Here is a 23105-nt window from a genome sequence, read left to right as displayed (position 1 = left end):
ATCCAGCTTGACACATAATTTTATGTGGGCTGTGACAACAAATCACGTCTGTTAACTTCCAAGACCCTCGCTAAAATCTGTACTAAAATGATTGTCACGTGTAGTAAATAATGTTGAGATTTTGCAAGATATTTTCTTGGTACTATTTTTGTAGTAACGAACAATTAGAGAACAAACTGCCAGCCTTGACATCTGATTTCAAAGCTAGTAATCCATAATTATTTTGTGTGTAATATGTGATAATATGATGAGACTATTAAACATTTATTTAGTTTCAATGTCATGACGGCAATATCTACAAAGTGGCCAGTGACAAAAACACAATGACTTGACATCAGAGAAGGAAGCAAGAGTGACAGATGATGAACATTACATGAAGGGAGAAGGAGAGCAATATTTGATGAGAATCCAAGAAACAATTGGAGATGAGGTAAGGAAGGAAGTCAAGTGGGAATGGTGGCGAGAGGCAAGTGTAAAAAAAAACAACAACCAAAAGGGAGCATGTGACTGAGACGTGAGGAAGACAAGATCCAGATGCCAAATGTACATAGAAAGAAGCCTAATGAGATTTCAAAATTCCGTGAAGGTATTCAAAATCTAATATGCTCAATCTTGGGTCATAGTTCATTTTCATTCATTCAAACTCAGTGCGACACGTGGAAGTCTAAGAGGGCCAGCCAGCATAGATGGGACGAGTGAGGGCAGAATAAGCTCTTCTCTCCGTCTGCTGTCTTTTGTCTTAATAAGGTAATGTTTGGACACGCTTCACTGTTTACAGCAGCTTACCAGACTGGGCCATTAGAGATGGCAACCAACCACGGACACACACACACTCACACGCACTAACACACAATGCGGTCTTATCCCACATATGGACTGGAGTCCTGCAGACATTTAACAACAAAGTAAACATGTTCTTTCTTTTCATTTGCCACAGGATGAGTAAAAAGCTTCGGCGATCGACTGCTCCAAATCCTCGCAGTAAAACAAGAAAGACTAGGTTTTGTAATTCTCTCAAGCAACCTTCATAAATGAAATACTTTTCGTAGCAAAAGCCATGGTTCAAGGCCCGGACGGATGCCTGGATCGAGACTTGGGTTGAGAATTGGGGTGCATGTAAAGGTAGTGACAATTGGGTGTTCACTACATGTGCTTGTTTGAGACATTGTTTTACTCATACAGTGGAACCCCAGAAGTCAATCGCCTCGGCACTCAAAATGCTGGGAAATCTTGTCCCCGTTCTCAGACAAACTTTGGAAACCAACCCGACTCACGCGGCTATTGTAAACAAAATATACATAGTTCGTTCCACCTGCTGTGAGTCGACGTTGGTTGGTTAATGGGGAAAACTGCTTTGGAACTCAACGGTTTTGCTTGTCAACGCTCTTTCTGGAACAAATTAGCATTGAGATCCGAGGTTCCACTGTTGCACATTGTGATTTAGCATTTTGGTATGGAAAAGACAGGGACCTTCAGTGGACTCAGGTACATTGGATATTGTTAATGAACTTTATGGACACCTTCATTTGTGCACCTGACCACTTACAACTTTAGAAATAGACAGAAATATGGAGCTGGTTTCCATTAAAAGGAAAAAGTTCCATACATATGGTAACGGTCCACACGATGCCCGTAAAAGTTCGTTATGAAAAGTTCTTCCACACAAAAAATATTAAACCATTTGACAACAACCATTTGATTTGTGCACCAAAGAACAGTCATGCTAGGAAAAAGAGCAAATGATCCCTCTTGAGTATTTTCAACATAGTTAAGGTTACATGGATTTGCGCTTTCTCAAAATTATTTTGCAGATTAGATTAGATGATGCTCAGACTGTGTAGAAATAAAGTAGCTGTTTTGTGTCCACGGAAGTTCAATGACAAGTAAGAACTGTGGCCAGTTTCACTTTGTTTACATTTCATGACAGCGGCAGACCAATCTGCTTCACTTGAGTATGTGTATGTCTTGTCTGTCCTCCCAAATTGTCAAAGCAGGAAGCGCAGCGATTAGTGGTGTCGAAATTAGAACGTGTACAGGTGTCCCATCTCCGGCTGCCAGAGGCCTTGACACTTTGGTCTGTAACTCGTCTATCATTTTTGCTATTATTGGAGCAGAAGCCATGGTAGCCATAATTCCACGGTCATGTGCATGTAGTTTCCCACTCTCTTGTAGTAGCTGTTAAGTCTTAGCAACGTGTAGCAATGCATTTTAACTTTGGAATGACCTCCTACTTTTTGTTTTATTTTGTAACATCTGAACCACAAATTGGTTGAGAAGTTACAGGTATATAAATATTTCTTTTTAAAACTGCTTTTATGGAGTAGACTTTTGTACTTAATATACTCAAATAAAGTAAAAGTTAAAGGGTCAAATGGAAATAAGGCAAATTAAAAATAAATTTCTCACTTTGTTTTGACAGAGTTGTCTTCGTTTTGTTAAAATCAACTCCGAAATTCACAAGTACAACAGAACTAGTAAGATAAAAGTTAAGAGAGCATACATAAAATTTCTCTTAAACTTTAAACATTTGGCTTTTAAGGGTGATTATGTCAGAGCAAGTGTGTTGTAGAAGTTGTGACAAAGACAGTAAGTTCATTTCCTGCTGAGTTTTATTTTCCATAATGTGAAATAGCCTTTTCTTATAAACATATAAACAGCATGGAGGAACATGACTATCTACAATGTCTGTACAACTGTTGCTTAACAAAAAACAAAACAGTGGGGCTATATTTTTACTCTGTCCAGTCACTGTTCAATAATTGCTTCAATTGTTGACATTTACCAACCCCTAGTCCACCAAGACGCATACAATATTTGACAAATTCTACACTGCAAATGTGCCAAGTGGGTAGAAGCGGTGTGCAGGATTAGTTACATGCCAACTTCATGTCAAATGACCTACTGACTGACCCTGACAACAAATGACCAATGATAATCAAGGCACTGAAAGTACCTCTGACAATTTGGGTTGAGGATGGGTGAGGTGTGGGGAATGCAAGGCCTTCAACAAATCAAATAGAAATCGGATCCAATGCTATTTCCAATCACCTCCCTTACATAGGTGCAGATTTGGCTCTGAGCAAGATTCAGGCACAAAAGGACAAGGGCAGAAGTCAAATCAAGAATAGACTACATTCCAACTTTTCGTTGACTTTAGGATTCAATGCGCTTAGATGCAGGGGTCCACAACTTTTTCCCAAGTGCATGTAATAGACCCTTTAAATTATCATTGTCGAGCCCATCACAAAAAAACAAATGCATCTTGGGTACCAATTTTTTTCCAGGGTGAAAATGTGTCTGTAAAGTGACCTAACTGACAACTGAAACTTTCTGTTTCTGGTGAATGACGAATCTAAATAAATAAACACACACACGGATACGCGCACGCACATGCGCACGCACACACACACAAGCCATGATTATAATACTTAAACGTATCTGTAAACTTTTTTATGTAGTGGAATATATATATATATATATATATATATATATATATATATATATATATATATATATATATATATATATCACTCTCAGATGCAGCTTGAATTTCATCAAAAATGCTTCATGAATGAAAAGGAAAGAAATCTAAGACAAAAGGTTGCATTATTTGGAGTCATGTTGACAACATGCCTGTTTTGCTGCATAATGATCTTTGGCCCCACCCCACAGTTGTGTTCAAGCGTGCGGCCCGGCAGCTTGGACACTAACGCAATTAATGCCATGTTGCCATTTCCTAAATGGAATGGAGTCTTATAGCAGTCAGAATGTCTTAAATGTAGTCGTCATCAACTGGTTCGCCGGGCGTGTCACAGTGATGGAGGAAAAGAACCACGACTCTCTGAAACACTCCTCTTTTGCTCTGTCGCCGTTCAGAGATCTCCTCGCCAATGGTCTCCATGCAGATGTCGGCCGAAAGCTGACCCTTCCTCCTCGGGGCGTAGATGGTGGCTAACGCACAACAGAACATAGTGAAAGGCCGTGGTTGTTGGGGCCCAAATTTTTGATTCCCCTTTCAAATAGGAGATGTGACACTCACTGCTCTCGTCGTCCTCAAAGTCATAGCGGGCGTAGTTGTTGGGGTTGGCTGCTCTCAGAGTTCTGAGCCACGGGAAGTCTGTTATCATGCTGTAGGGGGCACCATCCAACAGACCTGAGTAAGCAGGACATGGAGGTTGGTTCAAGTCCGTTAAACACAGCAGTACCTAAGTGCAATTACAGGATGGGTAAGGGGTATTATTTGGGGGTCTGCAACCTGTGGCTCCAGAGCCGTATGTGGCTCTTTCATCCATCTGCTGTGACACACTGTGACTTTGGAAAATTATTCCGAACTTTTGTTCAAATTCAAATATAATTTTATTGTCCCAAAAAAACAATAAAGTACATATTCTAATGTGCTACTATTTTGTAAATATATTGTATATTTAACATTACTACCGGTAAATGATGTCATCCTTTTTAAAACAAATTGACACTTTCCGGTCTGCTCCAGACAAGATAAAATGCCGGAACACAAAAGACGATGCAGCAGATGGATAAATGAAGTCCGATTTTAAAGTGAAGACGACTCGAACACACATCGACTTATTTGAACGCAAGCTTCACCCAAGTGTCTTTTTTTTCAGTTAAAATATTTTTTCTACAAGCAGTAAATAATTATATTCATTGTGGCAGTTGATACTTTTGAAATGCAACACGGTTTTGTGGTGGATATGCACAGCAGGTGGCCTTAGAAAGCTGTTTTTTCAACTGGGCATAGACACGATAGTAGAAGAAGACAAAAGAAGGATCCAAAGTGTGTATCAATGTAAGAAGCAAATCTTGTCCTTAAATCATGGATTGGCGCCTCGCTTAACCTTTGTTAAATTACATCTTCGGGGCAAGGAGAGACATAAACGTGCTTCCATTGGAACATCGAAAAGGACAGCAGCACTGTTTAATGAATTCAACTCCACTTTTTCGAAGTGAGGTCATTGTGCAACTGTAAGTATTGCTGACTGAGTATACTTAGGGCTGGGTATCAATTCAGATTTGGAAAAACGATTCGATTTGATTCACTTTAATTTTTTTCATTCAGTTAATGTCTTGTACTTTTGTTTTAAACCTTTTACTCTCTACCAGAGCCTCTTATTGTTACATACAGACATGTTACATACATCTTGTTTTTTTTCCTTTGGCTCTTATGGTGTGTTCGCTAAGGCTCAAGACTTAAAAAAGGTTTTGCCCCTTCCAGTGTTTTATTTTCTATGGTAGATAGCTGAAAGTATTTAGAGTTACTGATCCCCTGCACCAGACAAATGTGCTGCCTCATCAAATTCCCAATGAGGGAATTTTTGTCCTGTACTGCAGTGAACTGTACTGGAGTTGCATTCATCGAAGGGAGTCTGAATGCGTTTTACCCTCTAGTGTATAAATGTCTCGGCCCCAGGGATATTTAGGATACTTCTTTACATCTTCTTCTGTCCTGGTGGCCTCTGGGAAGAACTCGTACTTGATTAACTCTCTGAAAAACAGATGCACAAACATAGTGAATATTCAGGCTACTCAAGCAATTACTGCAACACTTGTGAAATTACAGCTTTCGCTTCTTATTGTTTTTCTAGTGTTCCCTATTCGCATACTCGCATCATGCATTTGATAGCATAGTTGTGATCAGACCTTGAGCAAAGGTTTATTTAGCAATGTGGTTCATATCATTGATATTACTTTCTTTAATAAACTCACCTAAAAATAACAATTTCCATGCATTTTTTAATTTACAATGCCACCATGCTCATGTGAATTGTGTCACTTGAAAGACAAGGAGAATTGTTTGACTTCCAGCCTTTATCACCTTTTCAGAATAAATCTGGGATAGTACTCACTGGCTGATGTTGGCTATAGTGTCCATCCAACTGCGAATGCGGACCTTGTTGCGTATATTTGGAGGATTGCTGAACTCATGAACTATAGCGATGTGATAGGGATAGGGACCCTGGAAGAGCTGACGTTCCAATGCCACAGAGTCAATCTGAAAAGAAGGAAGATCCAGTTAAGCATAGAGACCATTTATTCAAGGTATAATACCAGTGCTATGAAACACAGCGGCAAAAAACGTACACCGTCCAGAACTGCTTGAAGAGGAAGTCAAGTCAAAAATTTGATTAGCAATATGTTCTATGTGCCCTCACAAGGTGATGTTTTTTAGTGAACGAAACAAAAACAACAATAACAAAAAAATAGTGAATAAAGAATGTATTCTGTATAAATAAGTCACAGTGCATGACTGGACTTTGAGATGCACTGGCACACTGACCTGGTGCATAGGACGCATGTAGATGATGCGGTTGCGCTCAGGAGGCATTCTCAGAATCTGATCCAGGACCTGTTCCATGTTCAGCTTCTTGCATTGTGCATAGTCAAACCTGTTAACAATCGGAGCACTTTCCACTCGCAGCTGCTTCAACACTCGACATCGGGTAGCTTTACTCAAGGTAAGGGAGACACAAGAGAAAAGAAAATTTGTGATCAAACACAGAAGTCACAGGGGCACAGTCGAAAAATGTATTTGTGACAGGCAAAAGTAGGTGCATTCATTGTACAGTACTAAACCCTTGCAAGTATTGTCGAATTAAAAATCGTTGACGTCGGGCAGAATCCTTATATCTCCAAATCGACCCCAAAAACGTCAAGTTTGTTTACATTAGCATTGCGTTGTGAAAAAGAACAAGCCATTTTCAACACTTTAGATTGGTCAATAATTTGTAAAAATAACACGCACACGTAAAGATTTTTGAAAATTGATCAAATTCACCAAAATGTGACTTATGAGGGTTTGTCCTGACGGCAGTGACATAACATCCATGTTTGTGAAGTACCATGAATGAACATCATCTTGGGACAGTCTTTAAGGACCAGGTCGGTGATACCGCAGTTGGTCAGAGTGATCCCCACCAGGTTCTTACTCTTCAGGGTCAACACCTGAAAGAGTTGAGAGAACAGTTGCTTGTCAACTGCATTTTCATTTGCTGCTATGATCATTTGCTTGAGGACATTATACTGACAGGGCAATTATCACTTGACATGTCAGTAAACCTACGGGTGGAAGAGGAGACAAACAGTTAGGACCATATATGGACACGTACACGGCTTCGTTTAAGTGTGTGTGCGCCAGGAAAGCCTCGTTAGCAACATACTAAAAAGCTTTTTATTCGTAATTTCAGTTTATGTTTAACTTTTATGAACAGCAAAAGACGTGTGTATATAGCTAGCGTAATTTGTTTAAAAGAACCTTAAACTTTTTTGTCCATATTAAAGAAAAGTAGGCTTGACTAAAGCTGCAAGTCAGGACCAGATTCCGTGTCAAATGTGACACCTAGTGGCGCAACATGATATACGTTTGGTCAGTACTTTCAAACAAGGACGTTAAAATCGGTTATGTTTTTTTTTAAATACGTAAATTATACATCATAAGATTACTCTTTATGTTGAATTTTTGTTCCATGGCAAAACTGTGGGGCGATGAAAAATGGCGGGGACTGATGCTAATGCAGATTTATTTAAACAAGGATGGAAGGTAGAAAACTTTATTTTTCTCAGCAGTTTCACTTTAGAAAAAATAACTTAAACAGTACAGAGAAAAAGCATTTCCCTTCGGCTCAAATTCTTGTTTCCATATTTTCTTCATTTTCAAAACTGAAATCGTCAGAGATAAATATTAGACAAAAATGACTCAAGTGAACATAAAATGCATATTTTATACTGTGATTTTTTTATTAAGGAAAAAAATCTATTCAAAGCTACATTACCTCCCTTTCCTGCGCGTTCCTGAAATTAACATTTTTTGTTGTTGTTTCACAACCTGCAGCTTGGGTTTTATTCTTCATTTTGTGTTTTGAAAGTTAAAATGGTGAAATAACTTATTTTGAATGAAGGGAACCATTTTCTCCTCACAACGGCGTAATAGAGGGATGGATGGAATGAAAAAATACTACTCTACTTGGCGGATTTTACTTATCGTGGGCATTCTTTGGAACGTAGCCCTCACAATAATGAAAACAGCGCTGTAATCTAAAATTTGCATCTATCATTAACCTATGCTAAGTCATAATTATAGCAATATTTATATGAAAAATCACTTCCAAAATATGTGCAAAGTGCCCATCATTGCGCTTCATTCGTAGCCTTGAATTATCAGTGCCATCATAAACGGAACAATCTGCCACAGTGAAAAGACACAAGAAGTTTAGCATGCGGTCGTGTGTGTGTTTACCTGTATATGGTCATCCTCTGTCACTGGGTCCGAAGTACTGGTTGATTTGTCAGCCATTCTCCTCCTCCTTGTTGCTACCCGAGGCCTGGTTCTTGGAAGATCTGCTCATCCATAAAAACACCAGTGTAAAAAAAAAAAGAAAAAGAAAGAAAGAAACATTCATCTCCATCAAGCAACACGTCCCCTAATCTTATTGGTGGCTTTGACATGTTTAAAAACCATGGTTGAAAATTATCTTAATTTATTTTTTTTTTTACCTCAGATAACCTAGATCAAGGGTGTCAAACTCATTTTAGCATGGGACACTTTCTAGTTACGGCTTCCCACAAAGGACCGTTATGACACCCATCCATCCATTTTTCAAACCACTTTTCCTTATGAGGGTTGCGGGCGTGCGACATCCCAGCAGACATCGGGCATTAGGCGGGGGACACCCTAAACTGGTTGGCAGCCACAGGGTACACATTGACAAACCACCATACACACTCACACCTACAGGCAATCAGGAGTGGTCAATTGGCCTACCATGCGTGTCACCCGTGTGGGACAGAAATAAAGGAATATCTAATCTATTCCAAAATGACATGGCAGGCTGGATCTGGCCCCCGAGCCTGGAGTTTGACACGCGATCGTGATAGATCTTATTGAACTGTTCATACCATTACCTGTCTCTGGCATCAGGGATACAGAAGACATACGAGTGCAGGACCGGGTCAAAGGTCGTCTGGGTGGAGAGTTCTCATTACTGGCCAGAGTTCGCTTACAACTTGAACGCTGAGCCACCGGTGTTCGTCTGTGCCTCTGACCAGCTGGTTGTCCTGAAGTCGTGTTTTCAACAGAACCTTTGGATTCTAGATGCGCGACATTAGCAGTACCAGATGTTTGCCTTAATCCAACTTCTCTGGTGCTGCAGTCACCAGTATGTGTTCCAGAGTGGTTTAATGTGCCCCCATTAGTCCTGCCACTTCCAGTATCTCGCCTTTCAGGTCCCTGGGCTGATCCAGGTTCAATAATGTTCACACATTGGGTCAGCGGCCTTTCTGCTGCCCCACTGACACCGGAGCCTTGTACTGTGCCATCCTGCCCTGGCCTTGCTGAGGTCTCCCCTGATTCTGTGTTGACGCCTTTATTGCTAGTCCTCCGACTGTTCTCGGATGCAGCCTTCATGTCAGCCTTGATTTGTTCACTGGTCACCTGACAGCTCTTTTCACAGCGACCCTCTGACGCAGGAGGCTTCACCCGATTTCCCGAGACCAACGCTGATCCAGGCACATTATTGTTCCGCCGCAGAGGAGTCTTTCCTTTACCTGGAAACACAGATACATTAAGGTTAAAAGTATACTCGAGCACAAATTTTATTGATCAAAGCAATTACCATATCACAATTTTTTGGACTATACACTCGAAATCTGACCCAAAATGGCCATCCCCTAATCATGTTGATGGCAGCAAACAAGTTGGATTGAATGTTCTGCTTCTAACTACGAAAACCTTTTTATTTTAAGCTTAAGATCACTTAACTAGAACCCTGCGTTACATTGTTGACAAAGGTAGAATCCTAGCAAACGATTGCAGCTTTTGCTGCTATAAATATTGAACTTTTGTGGCAATTGCCACATGCAAAATAAGGTGTCGGTAATGCATCTTTTGGCAAGAGACAGAAGAGGACTAAAAAGAAGGAACAGAAGACAAAGAAAAAGTAGTACTTATCACTGACATAGTATATTAGTTTGATGACAGCGAGTTTAGCATGCTGCATGTGCCACACTACTTATAGTACAGACACAGCACTTTTAAAAAGTACTAAGTGATATAAGATTGTACACTGAGGCAGGAAGGTGTCTTCTCATTGGATCTCAGTACAGCAGTCGAAACAGTATCTCATAATATACTTTTGAACAGGTTAGAAATTTGGGTAGGACTGAATGGAACTGTCCTAAAATGAAGGAAATGAGTTATTTTGTTACCATTGGCAATTTCAAATTTGATAGGATTGCCATGACGTGGGGACCCTCAAGAGTTAGTCCTTGGTCCCCTTTTGTTCATCCTGTACAGTACATGCTACCCCTGGGTAATTTTTTTCCAGAACGCCAATGTTAGCTATGCAGTCCGTCCGTCCGTCCGTCCGTCCGTCCATCCATCCATCCATCCATCCATCCATCCATCCATCCAACACATGTTGCCTTCTGTATGGATACTACTATACAAATAATTTTGCCTTGCCCTGTTTATCTAACATCAAGAGAAAGTAAAAAAAAAAGTGCCAAGATACAAGGGATGCACGGTTCTTGCTTCAGCCTTGGGTCTAATTTCCAAATGCCTTGAAAGGTATGATGTTCACCTACTCAAACAATTATACAGTACACAAGTATAACAACCATGGGAATGTCTATCCATCATGCTGCTCAGGAAGGAGGAGGAAGTTCTTTGACCCAGAGTTGAATGCGCTTTGGTTCGATATGTGCATGTGCACCCAAGAACAAAAGAAAAGGCTTTGCATAAATGCTGACTGAAGCTGGTAATCCACCAAGAAACAAGTACTGTTGCAACATGAGCTGAAATGCCACTCTGCCAGGATGAAGCAATTATTCCAAAAGAAACACACAAAAAAAGCCAAACTACAGTTTGAAACTGCAGGGATGAAGAAAGGATATCTAAAACATTTCACCCAGGTCATACACTTTAAAGGCAATGGTACCAAATACTGACGAAATCTATGCGAACTAGTGCCTTTGAAGGAAGTACTGTCGTGAAGATTTGGCTTAAACATCCTTCTCTCATTATTTAGGCACTCAGCAAAAATAAATAATTTTGGTAATCCTAATTGACCCAAAACACGTAGGGCGCTATTTTGGTTGACTGGCGCCTGTTTGTGATATGTAATAATGGTCAACCTTCAAGGCCATTTATAGAATCGAACATGACAACCACGCTGAAACAACTGATAAGTAATCTGTATTGTGCAGACACCTTCTGTGCAAGAAATAGGTTGCTGTGAGCAGGAGGTTGCTGGAGTTAGTCTTGAAACGAGGCCTTCCTCCTCCTCCTCACTGTCCGAGTCAGAGAGGATTAGTGAGGGCTTGGGAATGGCAACCCCAGGAGGTCTACACTGCCGAACCAAACCACTGGGACCTAGGGAGGACATTACAAGTTACTTTTTCCAATACAATTTAAAAGGAAATAAATAAATATAATTATTAGTTAACGTCAATGTGATCAAAAGAACTTGACTGGTAGTAAATCTAATTTGGTTTATGCCTAATCCAATGAAAGGCTCCAGATTTTACTTTTCTTTACTAGGGGCACAATGACCACTGTGCAAAAAAGGACAATAAATGCTGTGGATTTTTATCAATCTGTTGTGGCGAGTGCCTCCCTCCTGGACAAACTGGTGAGGAAGGTGTGTTCTGTTGTGGGCGCAAAGCTACTTGATCTGAGGTCTGTGGCAGATCAGCGGGTGTTGGTGTTGTGCATCAAAGACAACCCCAAACATCCACTGTACATCACCGTCACTGGGCGGAGGAGTAACTTCAGTGACAGGCTGTTGACACCATCTTGCGCCACGGAAAGACTGAGGGGATCATTTCTCCCCCATGCCGTAAGACTTTTAAAACTCGACGTGGAGGATAGGGGTGCGTTCACGGTCATGATCTTTGGCAACTAAATAATGTTTGTTGTTATTTACATATTGACATTCATCTGCTGACTATTGTTTATTTATTTAGTCACGGGTGTCTAGTGCATCTACTGCAGATTTATTCTCCTCTCTTATTTTGTTTGTCGTGACCAATGTTTATTGTCTAATTATCTATTTATTTATGAATTTAATGTTAATTGATTATTGATTTACACTATTTTGCATGTTTGTACAATATATGTAGCTACAGCATATCTGTTCTTTAACCTGTCTTGTATGCCCACTGTTGGGTGTGGATACGGCTGGTAACTGAATTTCCCCCCGGGATCAATAAAGTCTCCATCCGTCCATGCATCCGACTTAAATAATCATCGCAATCATTTTCACATTATTACTGATAAATGAATTTAAGTACGGAGCAGAAGGTTTTCAGCAACAAAAGAATATTCAAGAATAGTCATTATAGAAAACAAAATCTGCAAATTTGCTGGTTACAATGTTGGAAGTAGATGAAAGTAGTCGTAGCACTGTCTCAAATTTTAGGGCTAGAATACATTAAGGAGTTAGTCTGGGGCCCAAATGACAAGAAAAAGTTGCATTTGAACCTGCTTGTTCTTCATCACCACTAGATAGATGTGGTGAACCAGCTGGATGACTGGGTCCAGCAGCGCCATCCCGATCTGCTGCCACTGCCATGTCAGCTCCTTCCAACTCAATTTCTGGCTCTGCCCGCATGTTCTCCTCCACATCGTCTATCCCGTTGACTTCCAATGGTGCTGTGAGAACAAATTGCATCATGTCATGTTTTCAAGTTTCACTTTTATTGGTACCTTTTGTGAGAACAGGGGGTGTCAAATTCATTTTTGTTGCGGGCCACATTGTAGCTATGGTTTCTCTCGTGGGGCCATTAATGTCTATCTTATATTAGCGTATACACACAACAGAATCCAGCAACTTTCTAATTCATTTTCAAAGTGAAGTTTTAAAAAATATCTCCCGGTTATTAAAAGGGAAGACAATTTACAATTTTGTTTTTTTAACAAGAAACATTGACACGAGTCGCCTTTGCGGGCCACATAAAATGATGTGGCGGGCCGGATCTGGCCCCCGACCTTGAGTTTAACACCTGTGATTTAGGGCAATATTCTTGTACATTGAAGTCCTCCTTTCAAGCACACCATTCCAAATATATGTGCATTCTCCTATCCAGATGTTTGACACTGTAAGCCGCAAATTAATAAAACACAAAAGACAATTGATCCACTGAAGAGTGCTGGCTACCTTCATATCATAGGAATGTGGATTTTTCCTTCGACTTTGGGAATGTCAGTAAAATCAGTGAAAAAGAAAGCATAATTTAAAATATTTTTGTAGAGGGTAGTGTGTGTAAAAAAACTCCGTAGTTGGGGCACTCAAGGTACTAGGGCTGCATTAAATCAAAGTGAAGCATAAGAACATGACCAAAGTGGCATGTAACAGTTTCATTTAATTTCTCTACGTAATGGAGAATGTGGCAGAGACAGACACCTTTGTAAAACTGAAAATCCTGGCTTGAGACTTAACACAGCTCGCCATTAATCTTGCTTCGTAGTACAGTGCACCCCTCAGGACAAACTGCTATATGATAACTGCTGCTCCACTTACTGGGAATACTGACTTACCATTGTGCTGCTGCTGATGTCTTTCGATGTTGTAAACAGGTGGCGGTGGTGGAGGAGGAGGAGGAGGTGGAGGAGGAGGAGGGGGTGGATGTGGAGGAGGAGGAGGAGGCAGATTGGCCTCGTTGTTGTTGTGGTGATGGTGGTGGTTATTATTGTTGTTGTCATTGTTAGAGTTTTGGTTGCTGACCAGAGCCGAGGACACACCAATACCAGTTCCAGCACTCAGGCCGACTCTGGCACAACCCTGAAAAACACAAAAAAACAATGAGCATATGCAATTCATGGGTGTTCAAGGAGACTTAAATGATGACACACATTCAATGTTTTTTTTATTATTTATTTACCAACTACAGTCATTATTTTTAACAAAAGTAATGCTGCATTTCATTTGTAAACAGCAACTAAATATTAGAGTATTATTGTAAGTTGGAATGACTGTAGTTCTCATCTCTGCTGAACAGTATATTGTTATAGTGGCTCAGATGTAGGGCGCTAAAATTTCCTCCTAAAAAGGGGAAAAAAAAATCAAAAACCGCACAAGATTACAAATGGTAACATGAAACACGAGAATGCAGTTTCTGAAGAAATTGCATGTGAAGGCTGATAGGCTAAATGGAAACTTGTGAAATGATTTGAATGGCAGGGAAGGATATACTACGTACAATGACTGCGATTGAGCTGAACATGTTGAATCAGTTAGAATCTGTCAAAAAAATCTAGAAATTACAAAAGAAAAATGGGGAAAACCAAACATGGGTATTTTAGGAAGGCATAAGATTAACAGTTTAAAGTTAGAACGGGTTGAATTGGTCAAAAAATGTAGAAATTAGAAGGGGAAAAACTAATTACAAAAATGTTGGGGGGGGAATTTTATTGGGAAAATGTTGATACGTATATTGGTACGTGGCAATGGGTAACATGAAACGAGTTCAATCTTTCTGCTTTCATGTTCTGTTAATAATTCTTTTTTAAGAATATACAGTATTTGTTAACTATATACTGCCATAGTTTGTGTTGTACAGTATATTGACTATTGCAAGCCCAAATTTGCTCTCTGATGAGATAAAGCGGTAAGATTAAGTGAGTGCAAATATGTATTTCTGAAAGGACCGCATTACCTTTGGTGGTTCTCGAAACATTTGGTCCAGACATATGAACTCTAAACTGGGCACTGCTTCGATGAACTGGGAGAAAGACTCCAGTTTGATAGCGTGACAGCGTACCAGTGTGAGGTCAACAAGTCTGCTCCATCTGGACTGATCTGAGGAAATGAAAAAAAAACAAGTGTTTTACTGGACTAATGAATTCATAGGCCATGTGCCTCCATATGTAAGGAAAGTTTCTCTGACATATGTTTACCTGTAATCCAATGGTGAGGGTTATGAAGGTGGGGACAGTTGTAGATGAGCAGGTATTTTATATTACTAAATACCTCATTCACCACTTTAATGCCGATATCAGTGATGATGCCTGGGTTCTCTACCACATCAGCCAGACCATACTTCACCAGCTCTGAATGACTCATCTTACCTATAATGGAAAACACAAACTGCTTTCAATTATGTCCAAAACAAAGAACCAAATATACAAACAATATGTGGACAAACGTGGACAAAATTGTTGGTACCACTCTGGTAATGAAAACCCACAGTAGTCAGAAATAACTTGAATCTGATCAAGGTAATAGCAAATCAATGTTACAGGTCAAGATAATTATTTCTAAAAACCAACTCAGAAAGCAGGCCTAAACAAAAAATGATGGCATCCCTCAAAAAAATAAACTGACCAACCAAGGTATGTCTTCTAAATAGCAAACTTGTAATCAGTCAGTCGACTTATTTCAAGGGTTACAAGTAATAACTGTGCTGTTTGGCATGTACCACATCAAAATATGGACCAGAGGAGAACCTGATGTTTATTTACATTTCAAAAACCAGAAGCCATTCATTTACAAATGTGATTGCACTTTAGTTTACATATTTAAATGTTCAGTTATTAAGATGTGATACAGTTTTTGCATGATTTAAATGAGGCAAAATAACATGCTTTTTCTCTCGAATATATTGTTAAAATCATTTGTTTCAGATGTTCTGTAATTATTTTCTGTATAAAAAAATTAATTTGGTGTTCAAAAAGAGGGGGTCGTCTTATAATCAGGGTCGTCTTATATTCGGGCCAATACGGTATTTTTCGGGTGTGGGAGGAGGCCTGAGAAGACAGGGAAGTTCCTTGCAACATCAAAGTTCCATCGAGAAGGACATGCTAAGCACAACACTGTTGTGCAAATAAAATTATCAATTCATTATTTACTTTAATTATTTCATTAATTATCACTAAATACAGCGTCAATCAAATTCTTATCACATCTAATATCACAGGATGGAGATGACATTAGAAAGCATGAACTAACATTGGAGCAGGAACTCATCCACGTATCCAAGATGAAGGGTATCAAACTGAGGAAACTCTAGTTCAGCCATCTTGAGAGCTGAGAACACTCCATCTTTGGTTAGTGATGGCTGGATACGTAGCTCATGAAGTCTGTTAAAACACAGTGAGGCAAATGCAGTATTTAGGGTTAAGGTCAGACCAGATGTTTTACAGATGGCTATATTTTGCAAACCAGGTAAAATACGTACATCACAGAAATATATACACGTATATATCATCAATTGTTCAAAACGAAACCGACTCTTTTTTTTTTTAGATGGAGCTGAAGCTGTGCATAGTGTTGACAAGTGTTTATTCTGTGAGGTGTGTGTGACTAAAGACCTGCGAGCAGCAGTAATGACAAGGTAACCGAGGTCCACTTCCAGGGCATTTTTACAGGCTCCGAAAACAATGGTGTGGAGGTTCCGAAATCCTCCTACAATGACATCACAATCAGCTTTGTTATGCAAGTACTGAATGGCAGAACACAAACAGAATCGGGTTTCTTTCTGTTGGCATTTCAGCATTACCCTACAAATGGGGTATAACAGCCCAGGTTTCTTTTACAGTTCATTGAACTGGTCAAATTAAAACTCCTCTTAAAAAAAGTGAAATTATTGACCTCAACAACACTAAATTGCTGTTTGCGTAAACACATTTCCCTTACCTGATCTCCAGCTGTCCTCCACCACATGTTGGATGAGCCCTCCAAGGAAGGGAACTCTCACCAACTCTAGCTGCTCAAGATTTCGGGCTGAAGCTAAACCAGTAACCAGGGGAACGTATTTGAGGGAGTTGGTTGGACCTGCACAGTTCCGCATGACAAAGGATCTCAGGCTGACACAGAGGAACTCTTTAAATGGCTGAGGTTTGGTGAGACGGACCCACTTTAGGTAAAGGTGGCGCAGCATGGACACACAAGGGATCTCTGGGACATTTACACCTATAGCAATCAAAGAAAATATTCAAATAAATACAAGTGTCCAGCAACAGGTTTTTTACATTACCGATGTAGAAACAGTCAAAAGTTGCCGTTTTATCAAGAACATGCAGACTTGAAGGAAGCAAGAATACAAACGCCCCTATCTCACTGCGGGGTGAATATCCCTACTCAAGATGTAAAAAGTAAAACAAGCTATGTGTTTTTATTCTTGCACCTCACTCACACTGTGGTGCGGTTTCTCCACGGAGAACCGGCGACTACAACTTACACCAGTGGCAATCAGCTGTGTTGCATGTGAAGAATTGAGTTAATAGCCATCTTGGCCGATGCCCAATTTCCTGTCTGAGCTGTGTAATTTCTTCAGCTTCATCAAAATACGCTTGAGTCGTCCAGAAGAAATAGAAGGCTTGCAGAAGGCATGCGAAAGGCAGCAATGTTCCGCTGGTGCACTGCAGCTACTGTGAGTTGATTTGTCGACTCCAGTTCTTTCTATTCCTTGCGGCGTTCGGCGGAAGACTGCACCAACAGCCGTTATGCACTCGGTGTGAGTTAGGCGTTACTCTCGTTTTACTTTACATTGGAGACCTCCCTTGATTATGCAACACCAAAACTAATGGGAAACATAATGTAGACATGGAAGGTGGGCATTTTGGTTTCCTGCTCACTAGAATTAGATCATTACAATTTTTTTTTTTTTTTTTAAATAAGACTTGGGAGAAATAGCAGTGGACAGCATGTGTTTTTTATAGACCAAGAGATACCATCATCTCTCAGGTTATCATAAATATTACTGCATTCTCAGTTATTTTGGCAAACTGTTTTACATAAACATTGTTGTGGAACGCCATACTCACCCACAAGGTGAAGTGTCTGGATTTTTGCAGTAATGGGGATGATTAATTTATTCTCAGCTGGAATTGGGAAAGCCCCGTTGCGATTGCGGAACTTCCCAAGTATGTGAACCTGTGGCATGTAGTTCCAAATGGCTTCCACCAGCTCAAGGTGGGACGTCTCAATACCCTGAAAAAAAAGGTTCAACATGAGACAAAGATTGTTAGATTTAAAATTTAGAACAAAACAGCATTGTTACCCGTATGTTGCAAGTACATCACGCAGTTAAAATTCTATAAGGAAATGTTATGCCATCAGTTTAAACAAACTGTAGATTTGTTTAAACTGATGCCATCAATTTGCAGTGGCACCAGTCGTATGGAGCAGTCACGGCCACGCACTGCGTAGCGCATAGCCTACTGACCAGCAGACTGGGACAGGCTTGGAGTGCCTCCACAACACCAGGTATACTGAACGCATCGTAGCCTCTGACTCGTCTCCTCTCGAGGTATCGGGGGTGAAGGCCATATAGCTGCTCCAGGTCGGGCATCTTCTTCAAAAGAAGCAAGAAGCTGCTATCTGTAAAACCTTAAGCCCAAAACACATTAAAAAAACAATCAAATTATTTTGTCAAGCTGCTTTCCTGTTTAGAAATACCTACTGAACTTTTACTACTAGTGGACAGCTGATGAAGGTTTTAAGATGAAGTTTGAAATATCAGGCCCACTAAAGTTTACACTTTGTACATTTTTGTTTGCGTTGTTTTACAACAAAAAAATCCCTTCTAATTCCTACATTATTTGACCGATTCAACCCATTCCAACTTTAAACGTCATTCTGCAGCATTCCCCAAGTATTTATTCAGCTTCTTCGCCTTCATATGCAATTTCTCCAGAAATCGCAAATTCTACTTTGTTGATCCTATTCTATCGTTACGTAAATATTACCCATGTTTCTGCTGCTAAGTAGGCATTGCAAATAAGAATCTGTTCTCAATTGCCTAAACAGGGCAAAAGGGCTTTTATTTATTCAGCACATTTCTACTTTCAAGTTCTGCTGCTGAGTAGGCATTGCAAATAAGAATCTGTTCTCAATTGCCTAAACAGGGCAAAAGGGCTTTTATTTATTCAGCCCATTTCTACTTTCAAGGTAATCAAAGCATTTTAACACTCGCTCCTCATTCTCCTACTGATGATATAGCACATGGGGCAACTCGGAATTCAGCATCTTGCCCAAAGATAATTGAACACTGTGACGGAAGTTCAAGATGAAATCTATAACCTTTGGGTTGGCAGATTTACTGCCAAAGCCACCATCACCCAACAAAACAAACAAAAAAGAAAACAAGAACACTCTTAATTGCACCAACATCACCAGCAATCCTTTGTGTACTTCCTGCAATTTAAATGAACATTGCTTTTATGACTTGGCACAAAGGGTCTTACCTGAGGGCATATATTCCCACCAGTGACCAGCACAAAGATCCACTACTTTGATCACTCGCAAGTACAGGGTGACAGCTTCTCTGAGCTTTCTGGAGAGACACTCCATGCATACGATGTCCTTCATAGGAAGGTACCTACAAAAGATTGTATGACTTTCAAATTTATGGCAATTTTTAACGATTTAACAAGATAGACAATGAGTGGCTAATCTAAATAAAATTGTATCCGATTATTGGATTATAATTGTCAGAATAAGGAATACTAAAAATATTCTACAGTGACAGCCCTAAATGAATGTAGTCTTAAAACTTCTTAACCACACTACATACTGCAGCAATCCAAAATAAATATACAACACAATAATGGTGCTGTGTGATTGAAAAGGAAGCCTACCTGAATATATGACAGAGAACTTCATGGGACAATTCGTTGATGTAGTCTTTGGGCTCATTTGGCCTCAGAGGCACTTCCCATCCACAGCTGGCCCCTAAAGGTTGAAGTTTAGAGGCCTTCCTCCTTGGACCCATTGCTTCAATGTTAGTGGTAACTCTCAGAGGCATTTAATTTCCTCCTTTCCACAAACCGATGATCATTTCTCGGGCGGCACTCCAGGTTCTAACTACCAAATTACAGACGAATAAAACATTTATTGGTAAAGGTGACAGAAACAGAAACAAATTATACACTTATTTTTCCCTAACTATTTCGGAAAGTGATGAGTTGCGGTGCAACAATTTCACAAAATAGACAGGACTGGACCTGTCACAATGCATGCATTGAAATGAATGGAAATGACAAATGCAGAGGAAAGATCAACAGCAACCATTTCAAATTACTGCAGATGAAATGGCCTAACCTTGCCTGCAAGCTGAATTCTCGCTGTATTTGTGAGTTCATAAAACGCCAAGAATCATCTTGTCCCAAGATTGCTGAACCACTGGAGGTGCGGCCCAATCACAAAGCAACAGTGTGTGAGGGGGCGGGATCTGCGGCTGTGAAGTACTGAGGCCAGAGGAAACGAACAAACCAAACTTGGTGACCGGAGGACAAGTGATGTACAGACACTGCAATTAATTCTGTTCTTGCAGAATGACCCCCAGTTTCCTTATAGAAAGAAGAACAACGAGATGCACTTTGTTAATTTTTAGCCGCTAAAAATGCTGGTGATAATATTATCACCTGTTGTTGTGATTGGTCAAAACAAAAGTTTGGATGGCATGCTCAAGTTGCTGCATCACCCAATCATCTCTAAGTATTGTTCTGTATGCCCTGCCTTTCCTAAGCAGGTCACAGTGGAGCAGTCCACATTGATACTGTGGAGAACTTCTTTAAGTGGATGCATGTATCAATCTGTCTCTTGCCAGGTTAGCTATGGCCTACTGTCAAATAATTACAGCCGTGCACTTGTGTATTGTTCTATTTGGGACAAGGGAAAAATGGACACCTTTTCTGTAAAATTGACAATGTGCTCTTTGCAATTGCCCTTTCGACAGATTAATATTTCCTGGCTACAGTGAGGATTTGTGGGAATTAAAAGCAGAAATGTAAATTCATAACTATAGGCTACGCTACGATCTTATGGTTAAATGTTACATCAAGTGAATAGTACGTTCAAACTGATGCATTGACTCGGGCAGCAATTTTCTCATTGTCTCTCTCTCCTTCGCTGCTGCAGCTGTATTAGAAAAATACGTTCGTACTCGCCGTAGGCTTGCATAAGGACCTCCAACTCCATTGTGGTTAATAAAATAAGGTGATCTGTTTTTCCTCAATTGTACTTTCTGCGGAAGCTCAGGCGTGCATGTGCTCCTCAGGCAGTCCTGTCTACATTCTACCGTGGCACCATTGAGAGCGTCCTCACCAGTTGCATCGCTGTCTGTGGTGGTAACTGCACTGAACAGAACTTGAAGGCCCTGCAGCGCATAGTGAATACAGCTGGTAAGATTATTGGTGCTTCGCTCCCCTCCCTGAAGGACATTTACACCTCCCATCTCGCCCGCAAGGCAATCTCGATTGCCAGAGATGTGAGTCACCCGGCTCACTCTTTGTTTGACCTTCTGCCCTCTGGGAAGAGGTACAGGAGCCTGCGCTCCCGCACCACCAGACTCGCCAACAGCTTCTTTCTCCAGGCTGTTAGGGCCCTGAACTCGCTACCCCCTTCTGCGTAGCGTGCGGCACAGTTGCGCTATTTTCGGGAATGTCTGCTGTACGCGCACTTGCTCCTTTTTTTTTCTGCTCCTCTTATTTATTTATTTATTGTTGTGTTATTTATTCATTATTTATTCAGCACACTTTTGTTATACTTGTTTACTTGTTTGTCTGTTGTGAGCCATGTCTTGTCACCGTGGGATAGGGGGGAACGAAATTTCGGTTTCTTTGTGTGTCTTTGGCATGTGGAGAAATTGACAATAAAGCTGACTTTGACTTTGACTTTGATGGTGACTCGTAGTATCGTGGCTCGATTGATTATGGCTTTTTATATGAGTTGTGCATGTGCTTAACTCCAGCTTGACATAGTCGGAGTTGATTGAACTAACTTCTGGACCCGAAGACTCATCTCAGAGTATGTTGAACCTGCTTTCTGGAATACCCCCCTGAGCTGGAAAATAATGCTGACTCAGTTCAAGATTATTGGTTGTTTACATCTTCATTTCAACTGTACATTTGATTCGGACAATTTTTCAGTCTTAAATTATCGTGAAAGAGTTTTAGGGTGTACCTTACGGTTATTTAGTGATTAGCTGAATTTAATAAGTTGAAATACGACCAAGTCATAGCAACAACAAATTTTACTTGGATGTGGTTTGGGGACCATGATACCAGCCATACCTTGCTGCATTGTTGTACATGTTATATTTTAAAAAAGACTTGTCCCCATAGATTGAATACCAAGAAATAAGATTTGTGCCTATTCTTAAATCGACATCAAACATGCCATGTCATGTGTGTGAAATACATGTAAAGAGAAGACAACAGCAGCATGGTGGAGCACCAACAAACTAAGCGAAGTCACGACGTAATTTTGAAGCAGTCTCGCCAAAGTTTTAGGCATGAAGTACGAAGCCGATGGTGGGAAATCTGCGACCAAGCGTAAACACGTTTAACTATCGCTGAGGTCAGCCTAAAAAATCTCTGTCTTGCTTGTCAACGCTAGCTGAACAAAGAACAATATATTGCACAAACAAAGCATATAAAGATTGCTTCATACCGTGTGGATCAAAAGCAAACGGAAAAGGTCTCTATTTATATAACTGTCAGGTTAATTCATGTTATCGATCAAAATCAACCTGGGGTCTTTAACAAAGCTAGCCACTAGTTAGCATACCCACAGCTAAAACTGTATACACAAGCAAAACCCAAGTCAACGCTGTCCTGTTGGCATTATTTGAATGACATACCTGTTCTTTTGCTATCCATCCCGCGACCGTATTGATGTTCGATCATCGTGTGAACATATCGGAGATGCTCATACGAATGGAAGCACAACTTAACTTCTTCCCATGCGACTGTGGACGGTTGTCATTTCCTGGATCCGGATCACTTGGTCTCCATCAAGCCCCGCCCCTTCGTATGGAAAACACACCGCACGCCAAATCTTTGCGAACCGCGTGGATGGATGGATGGATGGATGGATGGATGGATGGATGGATGGATGGATGGATGGATAAATAATAAATAAATAAATAAATAAATAAATAAATAAATAAATACATAAATAAATATCACTTGTTACTGACAAGTGATAATACAAATCTGATCATGCAAATCTGTGTGAGTCCTCAGTGATATCAACTCAACGCAATTTTATCCTCTCTTTTACTTATTGTTAACTTTTGTGAGGATGGATGGATGGATGGATGGATGGATGGATGGATGGATGGATGGATGGAACGCGTTCGAAGTAAAT

The 23105-nt window shown here is 40.3% G+C and overlaps 1 protein-coding gene across 4 annotated transcripts; it reads right to left on the bottom strand.

Moving 5' to 3' along the window:
• Positions 1–2591: 2591 nt before the first annotated feature.
• fbxo38 (F-box protein 38) lies at positions 2592–22758 on the bottom strand. 4 transcript variants are annotated; one of them, XM_049741335.2, is made up of 22 exons: positions 22597–22758; positions 20055–20200; positions 19592–19817; positions 19199–19332; positions 18178–18341; positions 17777–17942; positions 16647–16922; positions 16322–16415; positions 15960–16090; positions 14909–15079; positions 14668–14810; positions 13550–13793; positions 12494–12664; positions 11222–11383; positions 8917–9558; positions 8252–8352; positions 6858–6960; positions 6296–6462; positions 5865–6010; positions 5400–5503; positions 4040–4153; positions 2592–3951 (listed from the first exon to the last, which is right to left on the bottom strand). In XM_049741335.2, the coding sequence occupies exons 3-22, from the start codon at positions 19756–19758 to the stop codon at positions 3773–3775; spliced, it is 3579 nt and encodes a 1192-aa protein (XP_049597292.1). In that variant the 5' UTR covers positions 19759–19817; positions 20055–20200; positions 22597–22758; the 3' UTR covers positions 2592–3772. The 4 variants fall into 4 exon arrangements, with proteins under 4 accessions (XP_049597292.1, XP_049597301.1, XP_049597287.1 ...); XM_049741344.2 differs by having other exon boundaries at positions 19592–19813; XM_049741330.1 differs by lacking the exon at positions 20055–20200.
• Between the last annotated feature and the right edge of the window lie 347 nt (positions 22759–23105).

Source organism: Syngnathus scovelli, chromosome 1 (genome assembly GCF_024217435.2).
Source record: "Syngnathus scovelli strain Florida chromosome 1, RoL_Ssco_1.2, whole genome shotgun sequence".
NCBI lineage: Eukaryota > Metazoa > Chordata > Actinopteri > Syngnathiformes > Syngnathidae > Syngnathus > Syngnathus scovelli.
Note: the sequence above shows the minus strand (reverse complement) of the source record. Positions and strands in the feature narration are given on the sequence as shown.